This window comes from Mizuhopecten yessoensis, unplaced genomic scaffold (genome assembly GCF_002113885.1).
Source record: "Mizuhopecten yessoensis strain PY_sf001 unplaced genomic scaffold, ASM211388v2 scaffold6307, whole genome shotgun sequence".
Lineage (NCBI taxonomy): Eukaryota > Metazoa > Mollusca > Bivalvia > Pectinida > Pectinidae > Mizuhopecten > Mizuhopecten yessoensis.
The window spans coordinates 374,058-397,175 of NW_018406484.1; the positions used below are offsets into that span (position 1 = coordinate 374,058).

General features: G+C 34.9%; 1 protein-coding gene across 1 annotated transcript in view; it reads left to right on the forward strand.

The window, feature by feature from the left end:
• The window catches only part of LOC110451932, an 18,887-nt gene extending 11,838 nt beyond the window's left edge, over positions 1 to 7,049 (forward strand). Inside the window, exon 2 of the mRNA XM_021500164.1 lies at positions 6,795 to 7,049. Coding sequence (XP_021355839.1) covers positions 6,795 to 7,049 — 255 coding nt within the window. The remainder of the gene's footprint in view (positions 1 to 6,794) is intronic.
• The last annotated feature ends 16,069 nt before the right edge of the window (positions 7,050 to 23,118 follow it).

Consider the following 23,118-nt stretch of genomic DNA (forward strand, 5'->3'; position numbering starts at 1 on the left):
CCCTTCTGCCTCTTCTTTGTGTCCCCCACACCAGCTTCCCTTTCTCCCGTGACATAACATTAGCTCAGCAATAAGTATGACTCACAGGGTATAAACTGTTTGTGAGAAACATTTTGCTGACCCTTGATTTGGAGTCTCCGAAACTGTTCAGTTCTCAGCATATTCCTAGTATGTATATTTTGTAGATACTATACAGTGGCAGATCCTCAATTTCTGAAGGTAGCAGTTTCAAGGTTCAGAATTTAATAAAGGGGATTCCACATGCTTGATAATACCCTTAAACCATCACTTTTCATTATAGAATATCTAGGCTGACGAGCTTTATCCACCTAACTAACGACTCATTACTAAACCAAATGAAATTTAGTAAATTATCAAGGCCAAAATCTTGATGTATAATGAATTCCTGCTGGAGAAAAATGAGTCAATAAAATTCTGATGAGCTGGAAAATTAACAAATGTTCTATTATAATTCTCCCAGTCTGAATCTGTTTCAAAATCTGAAAATTCACTTTCATATTAGAAATACAGTCATATTATTAGGAAGAAATAATGCCATGTACGCAGTGTATATCTGATCTACATGTAATAGAAAAAAAATGTGAATTTCATAATGTGTCAAGTTTCTAGATCATCATTTCAAATGTACAAAATATCCCTAAAAACATCACAAAAAGATAAATTCTCTCAAAATTTAGATTGGTACTTGATCATGTACAGTGTTGCAGTAGTAAACTTTCCAGACACTTACGAAACGTAAGCTGTAGTATATGATGTACAAGGAAGTGTCTGCCACCTGCAGTGTCAATATTGAGTTATCTCCTATTGATATCTACATGTATATACCGTATATTGAACAAAGTCTGCAGTAGTGTGGCTTCTCAAGAATGGTTAGCTTATATAATACTCTAATAAGGTTCTTAAAAGCTAGTAGTAAAATGCAGTCGGGAAATTCTGCATAAAAATGTAGGGACAGTAGTAGCCAGTCTAATGTATAAGTATTATATATTAAAAAGGGGTAACAGTTTAGAGCATCTTGCATATGTCAACATTATTTAATTAAATAAGAAATATTAATGTTTTGACACAACCAATTTATTCTCTTTAGACATAAACCTGTGTGACTCACATCTAAAATGTGTAAGATAGAAAACCATGTATAATACACTGTATATAATAGATTCTGTCTAAACCAAACTCTTTATTTTCTGGATCTTTTCTAAACCAGACAAATAATCGTGTCCCATAGCTGTCAAACCTCCCTCATTAGGAAGGAGACTCATTTATTTTGACCAAAATTTACCAATCTTCCTCGAAACTCCCTCATTCAAGTCCGCAAACTCACACAAACTAACAGCTACATTCTGTGGTCAAGTGCCCTCCTATTTACTGCAGAGTGTAAGTAATGATCATAACAGGTGTGTCGGAATCAAATGAATGCTTTTTGGAGTTATTTTGATACATGAAAAGGGAAAGATAAATTGAGAAAAGCAGTTTCAGTCCCATTTCACGCACTACCCTCCTCATTGGAAATGTGGGATGGGGGAGATCTCCATCATTGAAGGTTTTGTCCTGGCAAAGTCATTCTTGCTTTACTTCATAATAGTAATATAACTTGGCTAATTGTGTTCCCAGTCATCTCCGGTTTAGACAGAGTCCGCAGTTCGTGTATGTATATTTCTATATAATTATTAAATATGCACAAGTAAAGTCCATAAAGAGCAGACCCAGGTGTTCAGCTTAGATGTATTTTACCACATCAGATACATAGATATGTACAAAGTTATTTGTTAATATTGTACAAGGTGTGTCACCCATATGTTGGAGGAATCAATCACTGAAAGGGTCATCAAGAACCAGGAAGTCGGTTAATTAGTAACCAAAAAAACAAACCCGCTGATAACTATCAGATTGTCCTGGCTCCATCACATAAACAGTAATGAATGGCACATTGTGTAGACAGATTTTAAGTTAAAGGCAAAAACTGTGGCAAGAAGAATTAACAAACGTAAAGATATCCATTGGTATGGGGGGAACAGCGAACATGTTTTAAAATGAAGTTGGCAGTGCTGTTTAGAGAACTGTCTGAGGGGTGATTCATCGGTCCAACACAACTGTATATATTTCTTATCCTCTCTCTTATCACTTGTTTTATGGATTTTCATTTCTGGTGTTAAAGTTTACAATCCACATGTTCTAAGTATCAAGAGGAAAATATAAAACATACCCTGGTATCAGAATTAAAACATACCCAGATATCAGAATTAAAACCTACCCTGGTATCAGAATTAAAACCTACCCTGGTATCAGAATTAAAACATACCCTGGTTTCAGAATTAAAACCTACCTTGGTATCAGATATAAACATACCCTGGTATCAGAATTAAAACCTACCCTGGTATCAGAATTAAAACCTACCCTGGTATCAGAATTAAAACATACCCTGGTATCAGAATTAAAACATACCCTGGTATCAGAATTAAAACATACCCTGGTATCAGAATTAAAACATACCCTGGTATCAGAATTAAAACATACCCTGGTATCAGAATTAAAACATACCCTGGTATCAGAATTAAAACATACCCTGGTATCAGAATTAAAACATACCCTGGTATCAGAATTAAAACATACCCTGGTATCAGAATTAAAACATACCCTGGTATCAGAATTAAAACATACCCTGGTATCAGAATTAAAACATACCCTGGTATCAGAATTAAAACATACCCTGGTATCAGAATTAAAACATACCCTGGTATCAGAATTAAAACATACCCTGGTATCAGAATTAAAACATACCCTGGTATCAGAATTAAAACATACCCTGGTATCAGAATTAAAACATACCCTGGTATCAGAATTAAAACATACCCTGGTATCAGAATTAAAACATACCCTGGTATCAGAATTAAAACATACCCTGGTATCAGAATTAAAACATACCCTGGTATCAGAATTAAAACATACCCTGGTATCAGAATTAAAACATACCCTGGTATCAGAATTAAAACATACCCTGGTATCAGAATTAAAACATACCCTGGTATCAGAATTAAAACATACCCTGGTATCAGAATTAAAACATACCCTGGTATCAGAATTAAAACATACCCTGGTATCAGAATTAAAACATACCCTGGTATCAGAATTAAAACATACCCTGGTATCAGAATTAAAACATACCCTGGTATCAGAATTAAAACATACCCTGGTATCAGAATTAAAACATACCCTGGTATCAGAATTAAAACATACCCTGGTATCAGAATTAAAACATACCCTGGTATCAGAATTAAAACATACCCTGGTATCAGAATTAAAACCTACCCTGGTATCAGAATTAAAACATACCCTGGTATCAGAATTAAAACCTACCCTGGTATCAGAATTAAAACATACCCTGGTATCAGAATTAAAACATACCCTGGTATCAGAATTAAAACATACCCTGGTATCAGAATTAAAACATACCCTGGTATCAGAATTAAAACATACCCTGGTATCAGAATTAAAACATACCCTGGTATCAGAATTAAAACATACCCTGGTATCAGAATTAAAACATACCCTGGTATCAGAATTAAAACATACCCTGGTATCAGAATTAAAACATACCCTGGTATCAGAATTAAAACATACCCTGGTATCAGAATTAAAACATATCCTGGTATCAGAATTAAAACATACCCTGGTATCAGATATAAAACATACCCTGGTATCAAAATTAAAACCTACCCTGGTATCAGAATTAAAACATACCCTGGTATCAGAATTAAAACCTACCCTGGTATCAGAATTAAAACATACCCTGGTATCAGATATAAAACATACCCTGGTATCAGAATTAAAACATACCCTGGTATCAGAAATAAAACATACCCTGGTATCAGAATTAAAACATACCCTGGTATCAGAAATTAGGCAAGGCAATGGGTTTTATATTAGCTAGCTCAGAACTGTAAAAAAAAAAAAAAAAAAAAACTTATTTTCACTGCAATCATGATTTAACCTAATAAAATGTTTTATTATAATAATTTTAACATGCAGCAATAAAAGTGCGCCGTTGGAATTCTCTCGTAAACAAACCTCATGAGCAGACATTATATATAAGTATGGTCGTCAAAACAAACGAGTGGGAACCGAAAAAAAGGAGTCCTGGAAGAAAATTAAATATAGTAGTGTAGTATTAAATGCTTCCTTCTGTAGAAGAGAAATTTTATCAATATAGTCGGAAAAAGAAACCAATACTGTCAAAAAACCGAACAAATCCAGGTACAAAACTAACATGTTGGTGGAGAATAACCAACCAATCCAGGAACAGAAGTAATGAATATTATACCAAAAATAATTTACCAAAGCTGGTTTTAAACTAGTGTAATATGTACATCACAAGTTTATAAAGTAGAAGTTTATAGGGCCTAGTAAAACTATGTGTCCATGAGAGCTAATAAAATGACTGTATACCGGTACATTTCTACCAAGAACATTTTTAAAGCACAATTAGAACAGTATACATTTTTTATAAAAAAAACAGGAATTCGTGTGAGGTATTAAAATTTTTGTTGATATAAAATTTGAATTTGTGATTCATAGGAAGAGGTGAGTCATGGTAGCTAAAACCACACAACGGATCAAGAGGAGTGTGTTGGGTCCTGATTTATTTACATGTCAAACTGCAATCTTTTACAAGATCTGACTTCAATCCTAATGTAGGGCACTCACTGTGGCAAGAAGAATTAATTTTGTATAAAACAGTCTCCTTGTGTAAAATGTATTTCACAACATTTCCTGTTAACATATGTATGATTGTATATATAACAAGTCTTTCTTATAAAAGTTGTAGCACATTCGGAGGGGAGATACTTTTCAAGTCTTTCTTATAAAAGGTGTAGCACATTGGGAGGGGAGGTACTTTTCAAGTCTTTCTTATAAAAGGTGTAGCACATTGGGAGGGGAGGTACTTTTCAAGTCTTTCTTATAAAAGTTGTAGCACATAGGGAGGGGAGGTACTTTTCAAGTCTTTCTTATAAAAGGTATACCACATAGGGAGGGGAGGTACTTTTCAAGTCTTTCTTATAAAAGGTGTAGCACATTGGGAGGGGAGGTACTTTTCAAATCTTTCTTATAAAAGGTGTAGCACATTGGGAGGGGAGGTACTTTCAGTCTTTCTTTTTCTTATAAAAGGTGTAGCACATTGGGAGGGGAGGTACTTTTCATTATGCGTACAACTCTGTCATTATGTTTTTTTTTGGGGGGGGTTTTGAAGAAACAAAATGAATACAGCATTATAACTGATATGCAAAACCAATAATTTAAATGTTATCATTTCATAGGCAGCAAATTTAGGGCAATACTCCTTATTTAAAGTCTTTTGAAGTGTGGAAGGCACTGGCTTCCTATTTGACTTTAGTCAGACTTCATTTGATCACTAGGATACATTTTAGATACAAGTCAATTTTTAAGTGACTTTAATTATTACGAGTTCTTTGTTATGTGATCAGGGCTAGGTGAATAATGACAAAACTTTGACAGATATAACCAAGGTATCATGAAGTTACAGTATCATGTACTTCACTATTTTATATATCATTATATACTGTAATATCAGTTTTATATCAAGGACGTTCTGTCACCGTTATCAACACCTCAGGCCACCAGCTAAACAAAATTTAAATCAGGTGTCAGAGTGATAAGTAATATTTTATCAGTTTCTGTTGTAAAAGTAACCTTTAGCTTCGGTCACCTGTCACAGTGTTTATGTGTTTCATGAACTATTGAACTGAAAGGTCATTAAATAAGTTTGTGTCCTGTCTAATTTAGCTTAAGGTATATGTATATGCCCAGGCCTATAAGTAAACCCACATCTACCCAGATTGCTATTTTTGTTAGCATGCTTAATTTAATCAGTGGTATTACACATAACAACAAGGACAACAAAACAATCATTCTAAGGTGATATAGAAAATCTATGGCAACACATATTATTATCGATAAAATATATCAAAGCAAGTTTCTTGGAGATAAAAATGTCATTTGAAAGATATTTAGGATGTTCATGCTAATATAGCATACACTGATTAACTTATAATAGTACACAATAAATAGCATTGTCAAACAATTGTAATCTCAGGGTTTTAGTATGACATGATGTTTCATTGCAGCAAGTTATGTTCTTCACATGAAAATAATAAAAGTAATAAACTCCATTTATTAAGGATAAAACGCATGTTTATTCAAAGGAAAAGCTTTTACGCTGACCTCTTCTCGGTAAAATACACCCATTTTACACATTCACACAACATATATATATAAAGTGATATCCCAGGTATCTTTTAATTAGTTCAGAAGGTTACAGAATTAAGGCATGAATTTTCATGCAAACCTATTTTGTCCATCCTGTCTAATAAACATTTACATACATTCTTATAAAATAAATAGTAAACAATAAACATATCATGATGCTAATATAGCATAATCTAAAACAGAGTGATTTAATTAGGATAAGAAATCTACTTAAAAAGTACCAGATTCAGGTTACAACAGAAAACAATGACATCCTAAGACGGGTCCAATAGGCAGCGATGACTTAAATACTTTTGTGTTTAAAGTAAGAAAACAGTCCTGAATGTTTCCTCTGAGTTTAGTGGCAAGATTTAACAGTGTGAAATAGAAAACAATTCTGAGTAAATATAATTAGTCTGTGTTAAATCATAATATTATCATGTCAAGAACTAGATGCGTCATGATATTTGCACCAATATAAATACATATTTTGACTTGATTCATTTCAGATACAGTTAGGAGATTACACAGAACCACCAGATCGGAAAACAAGCGCTGTTGGAGGGATCCGACGTCCAAAACCGGAGGAATATTCTGATCCATATGATACCGACAAACTACTGCAGGGTAAGTGCTTTCTGTACATATTAGTATGCATACAAATGTACATAAGAAACCTGACTTCATCGACACCAGACTTTTTAAGTCCTCATAGAGATATACATATACTGCGAAACCTGGCTTTACTGACACCCGACTTTTAAAGGTTGTATAAAATAAACTGCAAAACCTGGCTTTACTGACACCTGACTATAGATCTGTAAAAAATATACAGCAAAACCTGGCTTTACTGACACCTGACTATAGGTCTGTGTAAAAGATACTGTGAAACCTAACTATTTTTCACTAGAGAAGTTCAAATGAAGACCTCCATTTCAGGTTGCAGGTAGATTTAAATTTCAACTGCTAATATCATTTTATAAAAGTGTTTAAGAATTTAACTGGTTAAAGATTAGCTTAGAACTGAAAAGTGTCTATTCAGTAATTAAGCTTTTTAGCCCAATTAACAGTTTGTATGAAAGAAAAAACATGGGCAGCTAAATATAACTATTCTTCCTTTGTGCTTGTCTGAATTTATATTACATGTAGTAAATACGACCTTACACCTGGCACCTGCTGTATAACAAATACAGAATCCTCCTCAACCCCCTAACCCCCTCTCTTAACGATCCTCATAGTGTGTCGAGCATATAACTAATACAGAATCCTCCTCAGCCCCTAACCCCCACTCTTAACGATCCACACAGTGTGTAGAGCATCACTTTACTAGTATTAATTAGCGATTAGACTTGGAGTGTTACGCTAATGAGGTATTGTGTACAGGCAGTTTTTGTTTTACAAAGAAACACAGGGATGAAGTGGTACACACATTATCTGGAGTACCCCGTCTGGAGTACATGTTACTTGTTATTTATGTATAGGCAGGCAAATCCAATTACAACTCGTACAATTTCCTTCAGACTTCATCCGCAGCACTACCAGATCCTTATAAGCATGCTAATCTGTGTAAGAAAGAATCTGTCCTGCTTTGTCTGGTCGACGAATCTTACTGTCATCAAAATTGGAAATAAACATATTCAAGCATATAGTGCACTTGCCCTAAATTATAAGTGCACTTCAAAAATAGTTTATAGAAAAGCAGAATTCATGCATATTTATATACTGAGGTGGCCTGTACTTCCTCAATCAGTTCTGTTTGGTCGAAATACATGTAATTACAGACAATAACTTAACTTCCCTACAGGACAAATTAAGTCAATCTGGATATTAGATATTTGCCTGCATAATGGTAGCCTCCTACGGCTATTGATTTCAAAGATGAGCAGACTTTATGCATATTTGATGATAGTTACGCCACTTCCTCTGTTGTTTGTCATTTTTCGAGACCAAACATTTTCTTTTGATGTACCTGTTTCAGCTAAATTTGGTGTACGATTATAAACGTCAGTTTCCAGGCCATTTTCGTTTTAGCTCTAAGCTGAGTAGCACTTTTGGGTGTATAAATATATATAATGAGATTGCATATATTCCTCAGTTCTAATAAGTAGATATTTCTGCACATAAGGAGATGTTGTTACATTCATGACCACCACCATCAGTCACAGTGGGGGACATTAATTCTACAAAATATTGTTTGTTATTTCTTCATTGAAAATGAAAGCATAAACATTATATTTTCACAATGAAGATTGATTAATTTGCTGTGATACTGTAAGTTACAATTTGATTACTGTCCCTTTTTTCATGTAGAAAACTTCAAATTAATGTTCTAATTAATTGGTGAGTAATTAATTGGTGACAATGTATACGGTAGGTGATTAGTTTTTACACAGTGTTTATTAATGAATCATCGGCTATATTGTACTTTGTACAGGATGATTTAACCTTTACCAACCCACCTATCCTTGATCACCAGGGTTTGTTGTAAACATCAATATATAGTACAAGGCATGAGGTACATACGAGACCTCTGATGCGAGGGTGTAGTATACTTGGATCGTGAGGTTAAGAGGTTTGAAGTGTTTTAGGAGATCACATGTCTACTATAAGTTCCGCAGCTCTTTAATTCGTGACAAATTCAATAATCTTTGTTATATCAAACTTCATTGTTTGTCATTCTTTTTTGTCCTCGTATTGTTTATACGGGTTGATATATCAACCTGAATAATGAAGCTTCCTACTTATTGACCGGCTGCCATCTTGGTCTCACATGAGGAAGGGCAGCTGAGAGGGAGGGTTAGTCTGGATATCCTTTTGTTGTGTAACTTATTGACGTAAACATATTTATATCAGGATGTGACAGTGCATTGGAGGATGTAAACTTACACGTTTGTAAGTTAAGTCTTTCCGAGCGTAATTTGCGACCCTGATACAGTCACAGCTAACATTTTTCCTGGTGTGACTGACAGTAACATTATGTTACCTGCCTAGAACAACACCAGTCCTCTGTAGGATCCTTTTCACAGGGATAATTCTGGGAGGGGATTTTGAACCATCAACCTAATTTTAATACAAATGGCCTCTCATGCAAATTTGTTTTTGGATCAGTTTGGTACATGTAGTTAAAAATCATTTTGGAAATATATATGACTGAAAAAAATAGTTTGAAATTAACACTTCTATTTAGATAATTAACACTTCTATTTAGATTTATCTGAGCATCATCATGAGCTTTCCTGAATGAGAGTACATACTTGTACAGCTGGGTAGACTCTAGAACAATTATTTAAATGTGCTTCTAGCTTGTTCATAGTATAAACCAGTTGCTCCTCAGTGCTGCTATATAATAAGGACACATATATACATCTACGGATAGGTTTTAGAGAGCCAGAAATTGTGGACACTTTGAGATCATTGGCTTCAGATCACCTTCAGATAAATCATGTGCTAAGGGCAATAACTCTCACTGGCTGTCCAGCATTTCCTTTCGTTGATTCTCGATTGAAGTGCAACTAGGTTAAGCTTCAAGAAACATTTATTAAAGGTACCTCTAAAGTAATCTTAATTAATTATTAGCTCACCTGGTCCGAAGGACCAAGGTGAGCTTATGCCATACCGTTTTGTCCGTCATCCTTCCGTACGTCGTATGTCAACAATTTCTTTAAACAACTTCTTCTTAACAACTGATTAGAATTCAACTAAATTTGACTGGAAGCATCCTTAGGTGGTGGGGATTCAAAATTGTACAAATGGTGGGGCTGACCCCCCAGGGGGCTGAGGGGCGGGGCCAAAAGGGATCAATTTGGCTATATTGCTTTAAGCGACTTCTTCTCTGGAACTAAGAAGTGGATATCAACCATATTTGACTGGAAACAACCCTAGGTGGTGGAGATTCAAAATTGTACAAATGGTAGGGCTGGCTGACCCCCCAGGGGGGCTGAGGGGCGGGGCCAAAAGGGGGCAATTTGGCTATATTGCTACAAACGACTTCTTCTGTAGAACTACATGTATGCACTGGTTATCAATCATATTTGATCAAAAGCATTTATGGGAAGCAGGGATTCAAAATTGTACAAATGGTGTGGCTGACCCCCCAGGGGGCTGAGGGGCGGGGCCAAAAAGGGTTATTTGGCTATACTGCTTTAAGTGACTTCTTCTCTGGAAATAAGCGATGGATATCAACCGTATTTGACAGGAAACATCCCTAGGTGGTGGTGATTCATAATTGTACAAATGGTGGGGCAAACCCCCCGGCTAAGGGGTGGGGCCCAAAAAAGTTTATTACTTAGAAATGGTTGAGATCCCTACCGTATAACCATATATACAATTGCTGAGTATAAAGAGAAGAATGCACATTTGCTTCCAGAATGGCCCAAGGGGTTGGCCCCACCCTTGGAGACATAGTCCCTGGGTCATAACTTTGAAATGGTTGAGATCCCCACCCCAAAACTATATATACAAATGATGGACATAAAGAGACGAATGTAGTCATGATATTAGAATAGACCCTGGGGTCTGACCAAACCCCTAGGGACCTAGTTTCTTAGTTACAGCTTGGAAACAGTTGAGATCCCCTTCCTATAACCATATATACAATTGCTGAGTATAAAGAGATGAATGTACATATGCTTCCAGGATGGCCTTGGGGTCTGCCCCACCCTTGGAGACTTAACCCCTGGGTCATAGCTTTGAAATGGTTAAGATCTCAACCCCAAAACTATATATACAACTGTTAGGCATAAAGAGAGGAATGCAGTCATGATATTAGAATTGATCCTGGGGTCTGGCCACAACCCTAGGGACCAATTTTCTGAGTCACAGCTTGGAATCAGTTGAGATCCCCACCCCATGACCATACATTAAAATGCTGGGCATGAAAAATCTAATACAGATATATGCTACAAGGATTGGCCTTGCATGGGGTCTAGCATATTCCCTTGGATCTCATTTGGAGAATATTTTGCCATGATTGATGAGATATCCAGGTGAGTGATACAGGCCGTCTGGGCCTCTTGTTCTACAACATGTTCAGTGTAAGTTTATTGACACACAGATCCCTGTACCACATCCAAACTGTAACTACAAATGGGAAACTGTGGACAAAAGGTTTAATATAAAATTTGTAAAAATCTACCGATACATTCCTTGCAAAAGTTTTATGACAAAAAATAATAAAAAGGAAATAAACAAAAAAATTAATCAACAACAGTTTTTCTATGAGTAAACCTGTAGACTTACACAAGTTCCAGTACATCTAGTGCCTTAACTGGAAGACTAACACAAGCTCCAGGTATTTAACCAAACAGATTAAATTGAAATAAAGGATTGAATATTGATTTGATCACTCTCATAATACATTGGGTAATGAGTTGAGTTTTGCGACAAGTTAATCATGACTGCTTCACAGTTCATAATGTATATATACATGTTTTTGTATTTGTCTTAAGACTAAATCAATTCATCACCCTGAGATTAACAGAGGCATGTTCAGTCTAATATATTGTAGAAATCTTTATGTGTAAGGTCCATGTCAATATATGTCTATGAACACAAGATACACAATTTTAATGTAGCTGACAACATTTTTCAAGGAATTGAGATTTTTTTCTACATTGTTGTAAAATTTATCAAAAAAAAACCAAAAACTGTGCAATAGTTGTGGATATTTCATTTTGTTGCTGTGATGATCTAGACTACTTCCTACATTTTCATCATTGATTTTCACGCCATTATGAATCAGAAAACCACAGTTGTAAGGTGATAGCACTATATACTCGGACAATGCTGCAGAATATGATGATTGTTAGTCATAGCCGTCAATAAACATCATACATACAGGCCAAGGCATGCAGTTAGCTGGGAGGTTGTTAGTTACAGGGGCCAAAAGTAAGGGGTATTAAAGGTAACATGGGATTTTAATATGAAGTGTACTTAGGATTTTGTATCTTCATCTTGGCCATGCAGATAAAAATATGAGTAATGTGTACAAGTAAAAGGGGAGATAACTCCTACTTTAACAAACATAATTGTTGGTTTAGAAAGAATGTTTAGTTTTCTGTTCAAAAATGTTCTTATTAATTCCTGTGCAATGGTTAATAATAATATGCTATCAATACATGCACAAATGCCATGGAGGATGGAAACATAGTCAGGCTTACAGTCTGTTGGATACACAATGATAATTATTTGAAGATCAATGCTTCAGTTATGATGTAAACTTTGTATACATTTATTGTAAATGTTTGTCAGTTTAGAGTGTTGCCAATCCAAAACAACCCCATATGATCTTAGGCTATTTGATAAATTTTACATTAGATTGGGCAACTAATGATATTATATGATATATTATATGACATGATATTAAGAGGACTTCTTGTCAAATTACATCATGTATAAAGCAAAATTACTGTATAATGATATAATATAGAGGGAAATTGTGATACCGATCATTTGGAATACCTGGATGTCCACGTGGTAGTGTAATGTAGGCTTTGTATTGAACAGGTCCTGAGTTTGACCCTTGCAGTGTTTCTCCTTTTTTTGTATTCAAGTTTTGAACAACTATAAATCAGCCAAATGTGTCCCATTATATAATTTTTATGGAAAACTTCTTTGAAAAGGACGTAAACAAGTAATTCACAACAGTGATAATGGAAATGATATTGTTTGTGGTACCTCTTACCCAAATGAATACAATGTAATCTAGGATCAATTCGTTTCAACCAGTTTTACTGCCAGAGAAGTAGAATAAACGTTAGAAAGTATAGTATTTTAAACAGGATTCAATGTTATTTTAACTATGTTGATTTTGCACCAGACTGTGATATGTTTCGTTCCTCTCTCGTCGAGTTCAAAGTACGGTTAAAGAATATTTGCTATCACTAATTCCTTTTGTTTTACATCCTTTAGTCTGTGTTACAAGCATAACTGACTGTGATATTTTATACTTGTGTTGTATTGTTGTTATCCATTCTGTTAGTGGACCCTTGGGTCTGTTGAATTGGAAATAAATAAATGAATAATATTATGAATTGAAATGTGACACTTAGCAGTGTGATATTGAGTGACTGTCACAGTAACAACTACTGATTGGGAATATCAACTTTGTTGTATGATTGATTCATATATAATGATAAAAGGTGGAAATATTGTATTCTCAATTTACTAAAACTCCTCTGAATGGAATGATATCAGATACAAAATAATGCTTATTTCAGCATGAAACATACATCTAGGTCACCACTATAAAATAGGACTTTCCACCAATGGCCTGCATTAGCTGTAACAAACACACATGTATTGTTAAGTAAGCTAGGAATTTATGGATGACAAGTTCAAACTCTCTGTAGCCTTAATATAGCCTGTATCAGTAGCCTGTTTGTGTGGCTGGGATCAGTGACGTGTGTGGTCGGCCAGAGATATAAATACCCAATTTGAAGCCAGATGGAATAGTTATTATCACTTTATATAATTCTTTAATGCCTTTTTTCAAATTTAATAGATATCATTGAAATTTTAAAAAAAATGTTTGAAAATACATGGAGTCTAAGTGCATTACGAGTCTGGAGATAGTGACGTAAGTAAGATTGTATTAGGAAACTTTCATGCGTGAACTTTGAATGATTGTGTAGTTACATGGTACATTACTGACGGTGGTTTAACCAGCCAATTGACACACAGTGTCTTTTGTTAGGACGTACACAGAAGCACATACTTCAGTTAATTATCCTTATCTGAATTTTGATTGGACAACTTAGATTTTCACTTATCTGTAATGAAACATGAAGCCCGTCTGTGAAGCTCTAAGGAATGTTTTTGGCTCACATATCATAAAACCCTGGCAACATGTTAGAGCTATCTTATCACAGAACAAGGGCTGGTACATTGGCTAACACAGAACAGTTGACTTGGTGAGAGGTAGGGTAAAGTTGTAGATTGTAACATTCATTAACATCTCAATTGGGTGTGTTGTATTTTTCTATGTTTCAAAAGTAGACATTTCCAATGTTTATCTTAGGGTTAAGAAAATGAAGTTTTGTAAAACTGGTTTCAGGAAATGTATTATATTGTTATCTTATTGGAAACTTGCAATCTTTATTGTACCATCATCAATTTGAATCAAAATTTACTGTTGCAATCTATCAATAGTTTGTAAATTTGAAGTGATATAATGTATAAAACTGGTCTAGTCTAATTAAGCAGTTCAAATTTTATTCCTGGATTCTTCATTTATAAACTAAGTCTTCATAGGTTATTTTAAGGTCAAAGGTCAAAGGTCAAGGTCACATATAACTGTTCAGTAGAATTTTACATCAATGTGCACACTGATAAATAATAATATAGACAACTTAAGCATTATGGTAATGGTCAGTGAGATGAACCTTTTGTAATACTGATGTACACAACCCATATTATTAATTTGAAGCATATGCATGATTCCTATGTATATTTTAAGCATCATTCTATCATGAAATCCCAGCATGCTTAAGCTTCCAACATGGTTTCAGCATGAGCTTAATTATTTTACAAGGGTTTAACAGTTTTCTATAGTGTATTGCAGTTGCTATGGTATCCCATCATGTTTCGATCATGCAAATTATTATACTCAGACGATATGTGTACTGGTAAAATATGCTGCAATGCAGTATAAACTCCCAGCATGAACTCACAGAATAGATAAAGATATCCTGTTAAGTGTAAAACCATGCTGGGATTATGCTGCAAAACTTGTAATGCTGCATTGCAGCATGCAGGCAGTCTTGAGTATGGAAAAATAGTATGGTGATAAATATGCTGGAATCATGCTGGTAATTAAGTCCCATGCTACACTGTGATTCCAGGCATAACTCCTGCAGAGCTTGCCTGTACCTGATGCTTCGAAAATCAAATAATTTTATCAAATTCTTCGAATTTTGATAATTTAATATATATCTTTATGTACATTTATTTGTACATGAAGATTTACTTAAAAAAAAAGACAACTCATTACTTTCAAAGGGTAACAGATCATATGTACATAAGATATTGCTTACATCAGGAAGGATAAATATGATTTTATGTACATAATGATAATTGTGTATGAATTTGATATTTACTCTATATTTAATAATTAAACTACAAAATGCAAGAGTTATGTCCCCTGGCTCATAAAACTTTAGTTCTATAGATAATGACATACTACTAATACAGTACAAGACTGGAGCCTGGAGTGATTTGTTTTGTATTTAATACTTTTAATTGTTTTGTCAGTTTTGCCAAAATGAGTAAATAAATAATAATAGGCAAAATCTGGATTTTGAAAGGGATGAGTTGAAATTGGTAGAAATTGATTTGGACTTCCTCTATCTTAAACCTGAAAGATTCCACCCCTCCACAGCACTAGTGACAATACTCCACCATATGTATCTCTTAAGCTTGTTGTGAATTGCTTTTGCAGTGGCGGATCCAGAGACCTGTCTAGGGGGGTTTCCAAATTTCCTGGGGGGGGGTTCCAGGTGGGGCAAAATTGAGGAAAATGGTGAAAATACATGATTTTTAAAGAAACTTCTCAGGCTGGGGGGGTTTCCTGAAGCCCAAAAAAAACCTCTGGATCCGCCACTGTTTTGCCAATCTCTTTCCCTAATTCCCTCCATAAAATAAGTTCATGTTCAAACGTCATGACACATCTTTAAGTGAAGTTAGTCATTGTGTTTACTGGCAGAAAAGAAATGTTTCTGTGCTTTAATTGTTATCTAAAATGAAGGTGTATAATTCCGTGTTCCTATATAGCTTCTTTTTGAAATCTTGGATTCTGAAAGGAAGTGTGGGTTTTGGTATTGACTTTGCAAATCTTGGTTGTCCGTGTCTTAATTTAAATAGTTAAAGATTGTGGTGTGTACTTGTGTGTATTTCCAGCCTTGTGGTCGGTCTTGGAGAAGAACTCCAGATATCAGATCGTCTAATGCTGCGTTTATTGATTGATTGATTGTATACTCTATCGGATGGCTTACTCCCGGTTGGTTCTCGGGTTACGTTATTTGAGACCTATTGGAGTTCTGTTGGAGTTTCGTTGTGGTAACATTAATGGTTCGATCCAGGCTTTCTGTGTTTTCATGTGCTTAGTCATCAATGGTCTGTTGTGAATACAACTTCATAGATGTCAGGAAGAGCGTCTAGAATGGTCAGATCAATACCAGATGTACTATATATACCGCAACTGGAAATGGCAAGAAAGCGTTGATGGTGTGTTACCAAATAACACATATGATGCTCACAGCGGCAACATGTATAAAACAAAGTGTTACACTATTGATATGCAGAGGCGTGCTGGGACTGTTTACGGCCTGATTTCTATGTGAAAGCCTCAGCATGGCCTGACAGATCCAAGCCATCTTGTAAGATGTAAACTCTACAAAACCCTATGGAAGGTTTCACGCAAGAACATATACTGAGGAACTTTTTAAACATACCTAGAGTAGACTGAAATTTCCATTATCCTGGTTTGTATATTACATATGAATGATTTTTTTCACAACTTTGTATATTTTCATTTTTAAACTTAATTCTTCATAAATATACAAACATATGCATTACAATTTATTTAATTTACCAGGTAGGCTGATTAATAATGCTGATTTGAAAATACACTATGATGATATTTTTTGTAATTATCAATATGTTTATTAAATTGGCGATATTTTATTTATAATTTCAATTATAGCCTGCATTGTCGGTCATTATATTTTTTCTTGGGTCGATAAATCCAGGTATCGACGGAAATTGAAGGCTACAATTGTTTTATTATTTTCAAAACAGTGATGTAAGCAATCTGGGAAAAAAACACTGCAAAAAATCTTTGGAAGCAGGACTGTGCGTTAAATTGTTTGGAGACACGTCATAATTCTATTTAAGAAACACCCAGTCCTTTCAACAAAACTCACTTGCTCGAAGTCAATATCGGTTTTTATTGGTGGACACGTGATGTACTCCTGGCCAATCACTTGTTGGGAATAATATGAAAAAATAATAACAGTTATTAGTAATTCCAACTCATTTCAGTTATAATGTTTACAACACAAAGACACAGAGTTATAATGTGCATGTTTACAACACAAAGACACAGAGTTATAACCTTTTGTTTTCTGTAAAGTGATGATGACATAATCATAAAATGGACACTTTGATGGCATGTTTTGTACAAATGGTACCTGATCACTCTTAAAGGAATGGTTTGATTTTCAGGAAACTTGCTACACTATGCTAAACTATGGTATTTTAAAATTACCTGCTAAGGTCAGTTTTAAACCAAATGTAATAATTAAGATGTCTCCAGCATCAATCTTTAAGTAAAAACTCATGCGCTTTCCATGCGATGCCCTTGAGGAATTATCTTATGAAATGTTTTACAAATACCTATAATATTTAAATTACCTGCTTAAGTTCCAAATCTGAAAATCAGCTCTTATAATATACATATATGTCTGAATTAATAAGACTATTTGGCTCGAAAAATGAAACAAGAATTTCTGGGAATATTTATGATAACACTTATGGCAATTATTTGAATATTGGTGATTAATAGGATCAATAAATTTGATGTATAGAATTAAATACGTCAGTGCTTGTGAGAGATGTGCATGCGTGTATGCTGACATTAACTGCAGGCTGTGTATATGATACCTCACACCTGCAGCATGCTATTAATGCTGCCTGTGTTCTCTGACATCCCTCTTACTGTTAAAGCCATATTTCGTAATTTCCCTTTAAATGATAAGAAATCTTTAATGTGCTTCTGGTATATTGAGGATGATTTTGATGCCAATGTTTAAAATTCCAATTACCATTTATAATTATAAGTTTTGATCAAATATATCTTCTAAATCTCATTAGATGTTAATTTACAATAGTAACTTGTTGTATAAGTTAGGCTACTTGGAGAAAGTAAACATGATAAGCCTGCTCGATTAAGGTAAATTAACTACCTATTTAAAATAAAATATTCTAATCCTATCAGGCAAAGCACCTGTTGTAAGCTCAGATCAGCCTTATGGGTGGGTGTCTATTGGCTATACTTTTCTGTTTGCATATCAATTAAGACAATTAGAAGTGTTGTTTACATTACTGTGAGCCTCCCATCAATAATTCACACAATACAGATTATTTCATAAGTATTGCACAAGGTTTATCTGTTATAATTGGGATGATGTTGATGAATTCCTTTCAATGAAATTGAAATAATTGTAGAAATATAGCTTATAGAAAAACTAGCTTATTGAAATAAAGCTTATAGAAATATAGCTTATAGAAAAAATAGCTTATAGAAATATAGCTTATAGAAATATAATAGAATTATAATAGAAATATAGCTTATAGAAATATAGCAACAAACTGTTCTGTAGCAAGATAATTGGGATCAAATTAGATACTGGTTTAGCTCACATTTAAGTGGTATGAAAATATAATGTTATAGAATGGAATTGTGAGTCGAGTCTCCTGGACCGAGGAATATTTAACATGTATTGCTAGCAGCAGTAATGATTTTATCACACTACAAAAGAGATATACATGTATATATTTACATTTGCATGGCATTGTCATTATATAGCCTCTTAGAGAGCTGCGTTGTTGATGGGACTTTAATTACCATGCATCACGAGACACAATTCTTAGCGTATTAATACAACACTGACCAGAACTACAATATCCAATATATTTAAACATGATGGCTGCTGAAATATCGCTGAGCATTGTGAGATTTGACAATGTCATTGTAAATTTATGTGCAAAATAAAAAATAAAATAAAAAAACACTTTTATTACCACGAAAACAAGACCAAGGTCTGCAATATCGTACAAAATGCACATCGGTTGAAATCGCCAATGCCGGCAATTGAAACAATTTTAACGCTCATGCAATTTATTAGAAATCTCGTCTGTTACACTGCATTGATCAACAGGGGTTCGCTACAAATGTCTGAAATACACATATTCCATAGACCTACTGACACATGTTACAGACCTACTGATATGAGTCACAGCACACATAAACATTTCAGGCATTTGTAACGAACGTGTGCTCCGTTGCAAGATCACTCACTTCAAACGCAATCAGTTTCACGCGTTTCGCATCCACGGTTCCTCAGATTCTGACGACATATCAAATAACGAGTCTGTTATAGAATCTACCGACTGTTGTCAGGTTCCCATACAATCAATAAATAAATTCATGCCTGGATTCTTCACAAAATGAGCAAAGAGAAAAGTTTGAATTAACTTCGAAAAATAACTCTCTCGTGGAGGGCAAGGTCGGTTTTACGGTGTTAGCTGTATTTGTCCATGCGCGAAATTTGTTCCGGGGAAAAATCGAAACAATTTCAAATCTAACTTTCAGCTCAGAGTTCTATTGATAAACTTAAATCACCCTAAAGACAAATCATATGCAATTGTATTGATACTGAATTGTGGAATAAAATTGAAGTGTTTGTTAAAATTTCAAAGTACTACTTTGTTTGCCAATCAGCACGCGACAATACACTGTTCAAACTATTGAACGAAATTGTGTGGACTGTCGATAAGGCGGGCATTTTTAATTTCAAATATAAATTATAAGTTAAAAAGGAACATAAGAGGTTTTGCAAGCAAACAAATCATAATGCGCTAGCGGGCATTATGTTGTTTGCTTGCAAAGCTGTGTCATTCAAATAGATCATGAATACCATACAAAAACAGTTCAATGCTTAATGAAAGGCAACACATGCAGCAAAAATCTCAACCAAGATTGATTGGCTAATCTTAAAGTTCAGAAATGATATACTGCACATTGTGGAAGTATTGTAAAATAAAACCTTGACTATTGATTCTTAATTAGTTTGTTACATATTAATGTGCAAATGCTGAAATAAAAGGTACATAGGGTCTTTTGTCTTTAAATCTGTAAAAAAAGAATCCAATTCAACATAACGAAGGATTGAAAGCTTGTTTGAAAACGTCCTACACATTCATACTACATGACATACCACCCAACGTCCTACACATTCATACCACATGACATACAACCCAACGTCCTACACATTCATACTACATATGACATACCACCCAATGGCTGTTTTCATCTAAGCTGAACTTCCCTGATGGCTTGGTCATCTGCCACACGTCCACAAATAGTGTTAATATACTCCTACTTACCTCTATTCACTAGCCAACCGATGCATTCTAAGAGATAGCGATCCTATTTCGTGTGCAAGAATGCAGTATTAGGTCATATATGTTTTTTGCTAATATATGTTCAGATGACAGCAAAGATATTGCATTTTGTGTTGGTATCAGCGCCATCTCTCGCGTCATGCTACAGTATCTGTGACACAATCTTAAGTTTTATGTCGTGCATACCAACATGAACTACTTAAAATTTCATAGGTGCTTATAAGGAAGAAGACGTACTCACCTTTGAACCTTCATTGGTTGTGTCTATATAAGATGAAATGTTTCAAGTCACGTTCCACTGAAGGGAGAATCACTTGGTGTGACATAAAATGTACATGACCCAGTATGTGTGCATAGCAGAGAGATTTACGGTAAATTCATGCTAATATTATGACTAATTGTGAAACACATTTTATAGTGTGTATATAGGCCTACACACCGCGTACAAATAGTTACAATATATAAAGGTCTTGTCCGGAGGCCCACTGTCCTTAGGGACCATCTGGGCTTACACAAGTACTTCATACAAGAGGTTTAAATTCCTCATTGTGTTTAAAACTGGGAGTGAATTCAGTACATAGGACTTAGCTCAGTAGGTGTCCTGGCCAGTTTGTGAGGAGAGTGGACTATCTACTTCATAAGAGAAGTACTATCACAACCATTGTTGTGTCCACACTTAGATCTTTTGACAATTTGTGCCTGAAACTGCCAGGATTCAAGCTTTTTTTCCGTTTGTAAGTATATATTTCAGATTTAAACCTACTAGTTAATGCAGGTGCAAGGCTGAACTGTTTGCTGTAAAGGTTAAATATTATAATGCTTCTGTAGAGAATTGTATGGCTGCTTGCAGTCCTACATATGTACATATGTCTGGTTCAAAGTTGTGATATAGATATATCTCCCATCTTATAGTAGATTGAAATATTTCTGACTGAATGATGATCCCCTTCAACGACTCACTGTAATGTTACCTTAGATATAGTTACTGTGAGAGATTAATGACACATGTAGTGTTACAGAAAGGAATTTGAGGATAATACCTTATTTACCTGTTTTCTTCTTACAATCTTAACAGCATTGTTAGTAAAAAAAAGGAAATTATATTCTCCTGATAAAAAAGAGCAGAATTTTCATGTAAATTTAAGCCAGTTTTATTTATAAATAACAGAAAAAAGAAAAAAAAATTGAAGATTATTAAAATCCAGAGAAATACGCTTTTGCTGTTCATTACATGTGTCTTTTAGTCATATCCACATTGGTGTAAATTGTAACTCTTTGAACGTGTTTTCATTTCGAAACAGTTGATACTCAAAGTTACCACCATAGCATAATGTCACTAGGGCTAAGACACAAATAATCTGTAAAAAATGTGGATTATTAATAGGTTGCCTTACAAGCGTCAGCTGTAGGTAATATTTCCATTTAGCTTAGCGGTAGAGTATCAGGCTGGAGAGCCAAGGGTCGGGGGTTCGAGCCCCAGCAATGGCACTATCTTTTTCACTATTCCTTGTCCTACTACAAATTGGTGCCGTTGACCCACCCCATTCAAGGTAGGAGAACCCTTGGTGGGAAGTCAAAGAACCTGGGTTGGTGTTTGAATAAAAGGGGGGAATAGTGTAAAAGATGTGGATTATTTAGGTTGCCTTACAAGCGTCAGCTGTAGGGAATTTCCCTTTAGCTTAGCTGTAGAGCATCGGGCTGGAAAGCCAAGGGTCGGGGGTTCGAGCCCCAGCGACGGCACGATCTTTATCACTTTGATATACTATTTGTAGCAGAACTGGACTGGGTCGGTCGCCTGTGACCAGGTAAGCATCCGTCTAGAGTTCGGAGAGTTCCAGGTATTCCAGTCCGGCCGTATTTCCTTTCTTGTTACACTGTCAAACCTCAAGCTGATGCCCATCACTTCATTAGTTTGTTTTTCCTGCCTGAGTGGCCGGACCAGGACACTGTTTTTCCTGCTTAAGTGGCTGGACCAGGACACTATATGTTAATGTGTTGTCTCTCGGTTTGTTGTTTTATGATCACTCTGTTACATGTACTACATATATATATATTTGTGTTATTTGAAGCAAAAAGCTTTTTAAAACATCACTTATCTGATCAAACTTAAAAGTTTCCTCATACACAATATGACGAAGTACCTAATCATTAGCTGGCAAGACTTGAATTTTGGCAGCCTGGAGCTTCCTGTTTTGATATGAATTCTTTTTAGTTTTGCTGTGTAATATATATATATATAATCCTAAAAGCCCGACTTTTCCCAGACAAAGTGATATGTTTCATGTGAGTACGGCATAGAGTGTTCGTCTTCAGTAGGACGTTCACTACTACTACATTGTAAATATAAGCAATCGTAGATCAAACTGCATGTCAATATTAGAATTTCATCCCTGTAATTCCAAACTGGTATTATGGAGAAATAAATCAGAAACAATATATTGAACACAATCTGTATTGATATTGTATGACAAGCAAGGTTACTAGTTATATTGATCACTTCATGTTATCATTTGGATAAAGGCCAATAAAATACTTCTAAACTGATGAAAGATGACACCAACCTCTTAGTCTAAAATCGGTTGTTGAGGAGATTGACCTCATTGAGTTACATACATGACGTCAGCTTTGTAAGGTTAAGCACGATGTTTTGAT